The 11,818-nt window shown below is 34.1% G+C and overlaps 2 protein-coding genes across 6 annotated transcripts; both read left to right on the top strand.

The window, feature by feature from the left end:
- Nucleotides 1-414: 414 nt before the first annotated feature.
- LOC129893974 (uncharacterized) lies at nt 415-6,645 on the top strand. Of its 5 annotated transcripts, XR_008767603.1 has the most exons (10): nt 415-692; nt 856-984; nt 1,130-1,169; nt 4,205-4,280; nt 4,368-4,568; nt 4,672-4,884; nt 5,004-5,424; nt 5,522-5,566; nt 5,670-5,747; nt 5,869-6,645. XR_008767603.1 is itself a non-coding variant. In XM_055969436.1 (8 exons), exons 1-7 carry the CDS (start codon nt 650-652, stop codon nt 5,379-5,381), a joined length of 1,080 nt encoding a protein of 359 aa, XP_055825411.1. In that variant the 5' UTR covers nt 415-649; the 3' UTR covers nt 5,382-5,424; nt 5,522-5,581. The 5 variants fall into 5 exon arrangements, 2 of the variants coding, with proteins under 2 accessions (XP_055825411.1, XP_055825410.1); XR_008767601.1 differs by lacking the exon at nt 5,522-5,566 and having other exon boundaries at nt 5,626-5,747; XR_008767602.1 differs by having other exon boundaries at nt 5,670-6,645.
- A 4,426-nt stretch (nt 6,646-11,071) lies between these two features.
- LOC129894631 (uncharacterized) lies at nt 11,072-11,788 on the top strand. Its single transcript, XM_055970308.1, has 2 exons — nt 11,072-11,158; nt 11,264-11,788. The coding sequence occupies exons 1-2, from the start codon at nt 11,072-11,074 to the stop codon at nt 11,786-11,788; spliced, it is 612 nt and encodes a 203-aa protein (XP_055826283.1).
- The last annotated feature ends 30 nt before the right edge of the window (nt 11,789-11,818 follow it).

The following is an 11,818-nucleotide window of genomic DNA, read 5'->3' as shown; positions in this document are numbered from 1 at the left end:
GGTGTCAGTTGTTGATGTCGGGGTCGAGTTTTGAGTTTGGTCTAGAGTCGAATATCGAGATCAAATCTCGAGTCAGAAGTCAGATATCGGGTCGAGTGTTGGAACAAGTGTTGGATTGAAAATGGGCCTGGAGTCAGGGTCAATTCTTGGTTCAGAAGTAGATTTTCGATTCATATATCGGGTGTCGAGGTCGGATGTCGGAGTCGAGTCCCAAGTCGAGGATCGGGATGAGACTTCGAATTAGTCATCATAATTTTTTTTTGTATGATAACTGATAGGGAGTAACGTATAAAGTATAGACACTAATATAATATGAATATATGTGAATCTTTCGAGACATATCAATTTTAAATAGCAAATTTGAGGATAGATGATGCCCATTTCCCTAAATTTAAAATAGAGGGGGAGTACGATTTTTCACGTGAAGTTGGAGGAGTAAACTAGAAAATAAAAATAAAAAACAAGCACCTCCCAAATTAGGCCCTCCTCGGACCTTGTCCTTTGTCGGCTCGAATTTGTCATCAAATTATACCGTGAAACCCTAATTTATAGCAGCCAACATATAAACGACGAAGAATCACATCCAATTGATTTAAAAGTCTTTCAATTGATTGCAGTTAGCCCCAAGTTTTTGCAAAATTTATCAGCCATGGACGCTCAGAGAGCTTTGTTGGATGAACTAATGGGCTCAGGTATGCATTCTTCAACCTTAATTGTCCAATAGCACCGGATTTGTGCTTCAATAAAATGAGTTATCTTTGAATCATTTGTTTAGTTTTAAGTTTAGTTATGTACAGAGTACAGTTTATACAGAAAAGTACCAATTTTGATAAATTATTATTTTTGAGTATGTAGCTCGGAATTTAACTGAAGACGAGAGGAGAGGGTTCAAGGAAGTCAAATGGGACGATAAGGAAGTATGTGCATATTATATGGTTCGATTTTGCCCCCACGATCTGTTCGTCAATACTCGAAGTGATTTGGGTCAGTTCTGAAATCCTAATCCTGTATTTGGTTGCTGAAAAAAATAATCTTTTCTTGTCTTTGAAAAAAGTTGTTTCTAAAAAAGTTGTTTCTTTAGTAATCTTAATACAATTCCGGATTGTTTTTGACTTGTTGTTTTATATAGGACCCTGCACTAAAATTCATGAAGCAAAGTTGAAGGAAAGGTAAGATTGAATTTTCCTTTCGTTTTCTGGGACCTGCAATGCTTGTTCACTTTTTTGGTTCAAACTGAGATATATTCAATTTCAAGACTTCATGCAGAAAATTTAGTTAGTTTTCCTTGCAACACTCCCTTCCCCAACCAAATTTTAAAAAGAACATTGATATACTGTTATCTGCCAATGCGACTTGTGAGGTTTCTACCTCTATTTTTTCTATGCCAAGCACACGATGAAATGGTTATGTGTTATATATCTTCACTTAATTGGGTCAAACAAGTTCATCAAGACACTAGGAATGACATAATGTTACTCGGTGTATCCCATTTTATATGTAATTATTTTAAGAGTCAAGTGGTCTTTTGTTTGACTACTATTTTTCGAACATTTTCAAACTATTTTTTATCCTAAAACTTTGTGCTTTATATTTCTTTTTATGTAGTTTCTACATATGGATGTTTTATTTCAAATAGAATTAGAGCAATATATGAATTCACCTCGATGAAGAAGAAGATTGTTTGACCCTATTAAATGTTCTTGTTGTTTTTAGGATGGAAAGAGTAGTTTTTATAATGAAGTGTCTAAATATGATGGATGAAGAAAGAAACGTTGAAAGCTTGAACTTCACTTGGTGGGTACTCCTAGCTCCTTCAAACCTTTTAAGAAGGGTTGAGTAAATGGAAGGATAGTGGGTGGCTGAGTGCTACTTATCCCTAGTCTTGTAGACACTTTTTCGTAAGAGAGAAGAGAGACTGGGGTCTTTAACCATAGAGATGCCACCTGTCTTAATATACCAAGGTTGTTGACTGCCTAATCTTGAAATTTTCTCCAAGTTAGAACTTATTTATTTATGAAGTAAGGTATTTCTTGCCTGTTTGGCTAAAGCTTCTGGAAAGCCAAAAGTGTTGTTTTTTTAAAAGAAAAAAATTCTAATTTTAGAGATATTGTAAATGCTACATTGCTTTGCTTATTAACTGCTATACTTCTTCGCTCTTTTCTTTTTCTTGTACTTGAGTTTGATGCACCTGAGCCGAGGGTCTATCGGAAACAACCTCTCTACCTCCTCGAGGTAATGGTAAGGTCTGCGTACACTCTATCCTCCCTAGACCCCACTTAGTTGGATTTCACTGGGTATGTTGTTGTTGTTGTTATTTTTGATATATGAGGTGCTCGGCTAAGCTTTTAGGGAAAAATAAGTGCGTTTGAGTAATAACAGTCGTAGTTTTTCAGAAAGCTGTAAAAAAGTAGCTTCTCTCCAGAAGTACTTTCGGAAAGCTGCTCTCCAGACGCACTTACTGAAAGCTTGGTCAAGCATAAATTGTTGCTCTAATATTGGCGAAAGAATTTTTCAAATTGATTAGCCAAACAGAAACTGCAACTCTCTTTCGGAATGTACTTGTGAAGTACTTTTCAAAATAAGCAGATTTTGGAAGCTTGATCCGTCAAATTATTCATTGGAAAGGCGCCAAGGAGATGCAAATTACAAAAGACCAAAAGTACAGAATTGTTAGGCCCTTCACTATGTGTCAATCTAATACCAAGGAAATAACGAAGTCCAAAAAAGGGTCAATCTAATTAGAGGGGTAATCTTAGTCCAACAAAAAAAGGTTAAGCAAACATCTAGAATGGTCTGGAGCTGAGATTCCATCAGAACATATCCGATTCCTTTTAGTCCACAAACACCAAAAAATTAACTGCTGGTATCATCACCGAGATTTTCTTGATGATCTTGTCAACTCTCCATAGGTTCCAGCTTGTATATGCCTCTGCAAGTTGGAACCTTTGAACTACAGTTCAGCCAGATGGTTCCAAGATGATTGGAGCTTGATACTTTTCTCTTTTCTCAGTATGGTTCATATAGCTGGTGAAATCCACTGTCAAATGGCTGTCTGCCTGAAATTCATTGACTCTACGTTCATTTCTTAGACGATTGGTTGCCAAATTGTGATCCAACATTTAATCGATATGACTGTTATATAATAGCTTGATTCAAAATAAATAATGAGAAGTTATGCTGTTACTTTCTTTAAAAGGATTGCAAGTTCTCAGAGCTTAACTTAATGAAGCTGCAAATTATGTACAGACAAACAAGATTTCAATCTTGTGGTAATTAGCATAAGCAGGTTCGAACTTTTTGTACACCTAGTTTCAGCTTAGTTCTTTTGTGTGGTAACTGGTAAGATCATCATAACATAAGTTTTAAATTATCATTTCAACAACCATAATCTGTGAGTTGTGCTGGAATTATGATAGTCTCATTACAGTAGCCATACTTGAGATGGAAAGAGTGAAAAGGAAGCCTCAAAGCTAGTTTTGTTGGTAGGCAACAGAGAGCAGCAGTTGGAATTCTACACGTGTTGAAAAGCTTCCTCATAGAGCTTAAACCCGTTCACGCTCATCAGTTAGATACCTGAAAAGGTGTTTCAAATCTGTAAAATTACGCGTGATAGTACCATGGAAAGGTCAAAAACCAGTGCAAACTGATATAGGATTATATGAGTCCTGTATGACTATAAATGAGCAGCATCCTTTAGATTCCAATGTTATTTTTTGTTTCAAATAGTAGGAATTTCCTTTAGGTTTCAATGTATTGGCAAGCTCAATGGGTTCCATGTTTGTTGCTCTGTATCAAGGACAATCAGCAAATCCGATATTTTTTATTTTATGCTACAGCTTTGGATATGCAGCTGCATGTTTTGACTGCTGACTCATTGTGAAGTATGACCTTGACATTTTACCTTGCCACAAGGCATTTTGGCAGATTTTGATCACTGCTCTCCTTTATGTTGGAAGTACCAGCTTATACCATCTATTATCAGTAGTTATTTCATCACAATTTCATCTCTTAAATCATTTACTGGTGTATTAGTCTTTCCTGTTCGTACGAAGATCTTCTAGTGCTGTAGCTTGAGTAAATTACATGCCTTTCCAAAAGTCGCTTATCTCATTTTTTTTGTGCATGCAAGATTATTGTGCATCAAGCATGCTTATTTGTGCACTACTATTTCATTGTTCTGAAAGTTTTTTGTTTTCTTCTTCAGTTTTGAGAAATCTCCAAGACACGATTCTTATGTTCCCAAGTTTGAAGCAGAACTAGCCCATTTCTGTGAGAAGTTGGTAGGTTATTGAATGATGAGTTTCAGAGTCCTGTTTCAGTGTGGTCTCTGAATAAATAACCCATATACTTAATTGTTGTTATCGTAGGTGATGGACTTGGATAAGAAAGTGAGGCGCGGTCGAGAACGCCTTGCTCAGGAGGTTGAAGTTCCCCCACCTCCTCCAATATCAGCAGAAAAATCTGAGCAGTTATCTGTCTTGGAGGAGAAGATTAAAAACTTGCTAGAACAAGTGGAGTCTCTTGGTGAAGCTGGGAAAGTTGATGAAGCTGAAGCTCTCATGAGAAAGGTTTGGCTGATATCCCTGCCTACTATTCATTTTGTCTTGAATTTTGCAATATAGTGATGGTATAGTCATCTGACAGTATCCGGACTTCTTGATATTCATGCAGGTGGAAATGCTAAATGTTGAAAAGACTGCCTTGACTCAGCAATCCCAGCTGAACAGTGCACTAATGATTGCACAAGAGAAAAAGATGGCTTTGTGCGAGACATGTGGTTCCTTTCTTGTCGCAAATGATGCTGCAGAGAGAACTCAGTCTCACGTCACTGGTAAGCAGCATGTTGGTTATGGAATGGTTCGAGATTTCTTATCTGAGTACAAGGTATTTCTCGCCAAACTTTCCTTTTCTCTTTCCTTATAAAACCACAGATTGCAACCTTATTTTTCTGCCTTTAGTTACAAATGATATTCTATGCAATGGACTGTAAATGTTGCTTCCAGGCTGCTAAAGAGAAGGCAAGGGAAGAGGAAAGGTTAGCCAGGGAGAAAGAAGCAGAAGAAAGGAAAAAGCTAAGGGAGAAAGAATATGATAGCAGACGACGAAGAAGTGACTCATCTGACAGGGACAAGCACAAAGATCGAGATCATGACAGGGAACGGGATCGCTACCGAGGAAGAGATCGTGACCCTGACAGATCCCTTGACAGAAATGGCAGAGGAAACCGTGATTTTGATAGGGGAACAGATTGGAAACATGGGACTTCCAGAAATGGGAGAAACAGAAGCAGGGAGAGATACCGGGAACGCGATAGGAGCAGGTCACGCTCTCCTATTAGACATGGTTCCAAGAGGTCCAGGAGTCCAGTTCACAAGTACTAGAGGATTATAAAACGTAGATGTCTGAACTTTGAAATTTGAAGAGGTAGACTTTTTTATAACTCACCAATTTCATGAATGTATGCTTTTGAGTCCTAAGTGCCATTGTCATCATGTGTGAAACTTTTTTTTTGTTCTCACAGCTCTTTTGAGACTATATCATCTCTCTATCATCAATATAATTAGAGGTAGGTATAACTTCATTGTCGTGACTCTTTAATGATCTATTTTGGTTTAACGTTCTCAGAGGTTCTGATCCCCGCTCATCTGGGGTCACCTATTCTCATGAAGTTAAAAAACAGATTCATTAGTTATGCATGGATAATGCTGCTAGAGGGAGATCGTTGGATTGGTTATTCCTTAAGTGAGGTAACAACAAATTTTATTAATTGCGGATTGCGGAATGACTTGCTGGCCACCGTTGGTTTAGTTCCTTTATCTTTTGGTCATTCAGATGATAAAACAGAATCTTTTTCATTTGGTTATTCAGATGGCTCAGGGCAATTTAGTGTTAATTGTTATTGCATATTTGGCGTGTCAGTGAGCTCATGAATATATGAAAGGCTCCATGTAGTTTGTCTATCATCCGAGCTCACATAGGTAACCTCTATTCTGACTTACTTACCATCCCTATACCCTCTTGTGTATAGAGCTGTATTCATGCAGGCAGCATTGTGGACATAAGGCAGCTAATGATTCTAATGTTCAATGGACAACTGATCATTGAATAGGTAATAATTGTAAACACTAAATACGCATATTTGTCCTCTTGGGTTAGTACCTGCAGGCTTCATGTATAGGTATCTACACTTTCTCAGACATTTCCTCTTTAACGGATACATTATAAGTAATGACTAAGCTCTAGAAATGTCTACGATGAAAACTGTATCTAGACTAGATTGTCTAAGGCCCGTTTATAACTGTGACCAGACATTGAAGAATATTTTGCCAACTCTCTTTTGGGGAGCAAAAGTTTTAAAAAAATTCTACTACCTATGTAAGGAAGAACAGATAATATCGATAATGACGTTTCAGCAACTCCTTGGGAGTCGGTCCTTCAACAAGAGTAACTGAGATCAAGCATGAAGTTGAGCATCATATTTTTTTCTTTTTTCTTTTTTCTTTTTCAGAGCACATGTATTTGCAAAATTTGTTGCTCTTCTGAGGAGTTTTGGGCTAGAAAGCATTTTTTGGGAGGATTTTTCTACAACTCAAAGTTAACTTAAATCTTTCAGAGAAATTCTCAATGTTTATTTTTGTTTATTTTTTCCTTCACTGTCAGAAAAATTGATGACCAGAAGCTTTTTAATCACCAACATATTGTCACTACGGCTAGCACTAAAATTAATAAAGCCCCCACGACACAGTTTGTCAAACATAATCCTTTTGCATGATCTAAAGATAGCGTTATCCTAATAATTCATTTTTTACACACTGGGATCCAAGTTATGCACACCAAGGGCTTGTTGTACTAGAATTGTAATTTCACCCTCAATGTAGGATAAAAATAATATAATAATTTTGGAATAACTAATTTGGGGATAAGTTATGTCACGAGTTTATTCGAACCAAAATGGAATAAATGCATTCTACAATTAATTTTTAAATTAGTTATTCCTCTCCCCGTTACCAAACTAGCCCTAAATGTTTGAGTTGAAAGATTACATCATTATCGGACTTTAGTGCCTCAATTAAATACTATTATATGTTGCAAGTAATTTCATAAGTGAAGTCTAGAGAGAGTGATGTTGGGAGTGGCTCAACATAATTTTCACAAGTGAAGTCTGGAAAGGGTGGTGTTGGAATATTTTTTAAATTATTTTATTATAGATACAAAATATGTAATAAAATTTTATAATCGATGTTTTGACTAATTTGTTTTTTAATTATTAATTTTAGGTAAAAGTTCATCAATTTCAGTGTTAAAAAATACTCTTTCGTTGAAGCAATCATATAAGAATTGTTAACGAAATTCTATAAGCAATTGGTTGAAAATTATTAGATACAAAATAATATAGTTAAAATAATAGAATTTGATTCATGAAGTTGATAATTTGGTATAATCCACTTTAATACGATTGTGGCAATGCTTGAAAATCTAAGAAGAATTTTTTTAAAAAAATTATAATTCACTTTGTTCAACATTTTTCAATGACTCTTAATTTTGATGGAGTATTATTCTAACTTCAAAAATTTGAAGGAAAAAAGTTATAGATAATAAGAAGAAGTCAAAGTTATCAGACTTTGTATATTTTAAACGTCTCATGTCTGTCATTGTGACTTTTTTTGATGATGTGCTAAAGTGAATGTATCACACTCACTAATGGACTAATGGTGCATCATGATAGGCTTATTTAGCCTATTTTATTTAGAAAAAATTATTAGAAAGAACACTTTTTAATAAATAATTACTGATCATTTATAGCAATATATAACAATATATAGATATATTTGTCATGTATTAAAAGTAAATTATGCATGCAATATAAATGGATTATAAGTGTTTTAAAATATATTATACTTGTTTGGTAAAAAATTGACACAATGTATTATAAGTGTATTAAAGTGTGATAAATATATTATCTATGAATAAAACTTGTATTATATGAGTTTTATAAATTATTCTAGATAATATATATTAAAATTGTATTATAAATGTATTATAAGTATCCATTAAAAAAAATTATTGTTAGAAATGGTTACGTCAGTTTCCCTTTTATTTATATTTCTCTTCTTCTTCCCCATTTTTCAGTTGCTACCTCTTTCATTATTTTTCCAATCTTATAATCTTTCAATAGACATTGAATTTTTTTACTCAAATTTGTTTAGTTTGCAATGGCCAAATTAAAAGAAGACGGGTTCATTCCAAAATCAAAAATAACAAATTAATGGTGCAAGTTAAATCTAAACTTCTTTTTTTAAAAAAAAAATAGAGAAAAAAATAATTTGCAATCATGATTGTAGCCTAATGTGCAATTCAAGAAGAATTGATGTTCATATATGGGGTGAAACATTTCTCACTATTAGTGTTTCTGATGTGTATAATAACTATTATTTGAAATTTTCAGGCAGTCATCATAACTTGTCAAATTTCATATTTGCTCTTCTAAAAATCAAATCATATGAAGAAATGGAAAGTGTGCGGCAAGAAGACGATCAATCAAAATGGGGTTGACGGAAAAGACCATGAAAAAAAAGAAGGAATATGATAGAGAAGATGGTTGTGTGGAAACGGACGTGGCGGAGAAGATAACTGTGTGGTGGTGGAGGTGAGAGGGAGTCTGCAAAATAATTTTTCTTTTTATTGGTCAAAATTCTTTTTTTTTTTTTTGTAATTATTTGAATAAAAAACCCGTATATCATCTATTCATTAGTTACTTTGTCATGTGTTTTGATCATTATTTTTTTTAAAGAAAATTATGTGTGTATAATGATATGGCTTTAAATGAGTTGGCATGATATAATTGACTATTTAATTCATATTGACACGTTTGGTTAACATGTGCTTCGAATTAATAAGAAATGATGAAAAAAATGTCAAAATGACACAACGGGGACGAACATGAGGTTTTTTAAAATGAACAAAGTCTAGTTGAGGTGTCTAAGTGAAAGTTGATGCCAACTGTAGGTGGATACCGATGGATTCCGCCTAGTTTTAAAGAATTACATTACATAGTTATACTTACAGTTTTATAGCAATACTCTCCTCTCTCTCGAACTCCCGCTCACCTCTTTCTTCCCCGCTCTCCCTCTGTCGTTCAACTCTCTCCTCTCTCACTCCCATCTCTTTTTTTCTTGTCCCTCCCGATCTCTGTCTCCAGCTTGAATTGAAATCTAATAAGCAACAAAGGACCTAGAGTTCAGATGGGATATTACTGATACAAATCATGCAAGAAATTTTAATCATGCGAGAGATGTGGAGACCTCAATTTATTCTTCCTCTCCTCCTCTTTTGGTTTCATACTTAGACTTTCAATATGCATGAATGAAAGAGAGATATAATATTGTATCAATCGTATTTTAAAACAATATACAACATATGATACAAATATAACAAGAAAAAAATACAATTAAAAATATTGATACAAATCTACAGCCAGCTACAAATATACTCAAATATATTGATACAAAGTGAATACACAAGAAACAAAAACACTTTATACAATTGTATTCATTTGTAGATACACTTGATACATAATAGATAAATAAAGAACATATATAATTGCGGAGACACTCAAGAGTGAATACACAAGAAAAATATACACTTGATATAACTATATTCATTAATACAAAGTGAATACACAAGGAACATATATACTTAATACAAATATATTCATTGATATAATCTGATACAATTATAGTTGTTGATACAAATCAATTGTATCAATTATGTTCGTGATACAACCTGATACAACAAATAAAATATGAGGATAATTACGTAGAATGTCAGCTCATAAATTTTATTTTCCATCTATTTAACCTAATTTATACAAATTAGGAAAAATGATCGTCCGACAATATTATTTAACCAAAATATGACTAGACACAATCTTCTTCTTCTTCTTCTTCTTTGTTGCTTTCTCTTATTCTTTAAAATTTGACGTACCGCAAACGTGAATCATTTTTTGAGAGTTATATATCAAAAGACTCAAAACATCAATAAAATCTCAGATCTAAAATTTGGGACTATTTAGAGGAGATTTTGAGTTGGTCGAATTGAATAGTCAATATATATTTTATGTATAATCAATGTGTACTTTATGTATAGAGAAAAGACATGAACACACTATGGAAGTTGTTCCATTTTTTGCAAAAAGATACCTTAACTTTGAATGTGTCCTATTACCCCATGAAACTATTTAATACCTTTGTAAATGGACCATTTTAACCTAATTTATCATCAATCCGTGTATATGTAGAAGCGCGTGATGCTCACCTTTTTTAAATTATTTATTTTACTTTAAAACATGGGTTTAACAATAAACCCGACCCGAAATAATTCAAAAGGACGCTTCACTTTTCCTCTTCCCATTTCTCACTTCCTCTCTTTCTTTTCCTCTGAAGAAATGATCGACTCTTCGAATTCACACTCCAATTTTTACATTTTTTCGTCAATTTGTTGGGGGTACTAGCTGGGTAAAGAAGAAATTTAAGGTTAACAAGTTAGTCTGTTCATATTTATGTAGTAAAGATCATATTTTTCTTCATGCATTTGTGATTTTTCGGGAAAAAACACATGATTTGGATTTATTTTAGTGTTAAAAAATGTTAGAATTGACATTGTTGTGTTTTGTTGTGTTATAGACTTAGTTCTAGCTGGGTAACTGTTAGTATTATATTGTGTTATCGATTTAGTGCTATTATTAAGATTTTGTAGATTTCACCCTTTCTAGTGTAGTATTGTAGAAATCATATGAGTTGATTTGTATTATGGACTTAGTGTTATTGTTAGTGCAACTGTTAGTGCTAGTGTAATGTTGAATACTGCAGTGTGAATTATTTTTGAATGTGTGATTAAATTATTTCTGAATGTGTGGTTAAATTGATTTGTCTACATGCTTCTTTTTGGAATCTTCATGTCATTTGTTCTGATAACTTTAAGATGGTATAATGGGGGCAAAATTGATTTTGGTCCCCCATCAGAATATATTTAGGGGAGTGAGTAAGAATTCCTAGATATAGATGTTGATAGAATGTCTTACTTTGAGTTGAAGAGCTACATAAAGGATCTAGGATATACTACAGAATGTGACTTTTTCATTAAATGGGATGGGCTACTGGTTCTTATTAATTGTAACAAGGTTATATTTGACATTTTCAACATGATAAAAAATGGGGATAAAGTTGAGGTGTATGTTCTTCATGGCTTAGATAAACCTGATTAGGCCTCACTTGAATTGGAGTATGTCCCTAATGTGAGCGACAATTTGTTAGGTGAGGAATCTTTGAATGAGGCTGAAGATTGTAACCTTAATAATCAACCTCCTTCTTTTACTTCTCCTTCAAATCCTACTATGGAGACTTCATTTGATCCTGAAACTTCCAACACTACTTTTGAAGTTCCTTCTTATACCGTGTGTTCATTTCTTGTAGCTTCTCCTTCTACTGTGCGTTCATCTCCTGTAGCTTCTCCTTCGGCTGTTCCTGTAGCTTCTCCTTCTGTTGTACCTCCTTCTTGTAGTGTGTCTTCTCCTTCTGTTGTGCCTCCTCCTTGTAGTGTACCTTCTCCTACTGTTGTGCCTCCTCCTTCTATTGTACCTTCTCCTTTTACTGTGCCTCCTCCTTCTATAGTACCTCCTCTTTTTACTGATCCAACTTATGATGAACTAGAAGATGTTTCAGGATCAGAAGAGGATACTAGTGAAATATTGAGGTTGAAAGTGATGTCCATCAAGAGTATGTCGATATAAGGGAAAGTAAGAGGCATTTCAAAAGGCCAC

This window comes from Solanum dulcamara, chromosome 7 (genome assembly GCF_947179165.1).
Source record: "Solanum dulcamara chromosome 7, daSolDulc1.2, whole genome shotgun sequence".
NCBI lineage: Eukaryota > Viridiplantae > Streptophyta > Magnoliopsida > Solanales > Solanaceae > Solanum > Solanum dulcamara.
The sequence above is the reverse complement of the archived record's forward strand: the minus strand, read 5'-3'. Positions and strand labels throughout refer to the sequence as shown.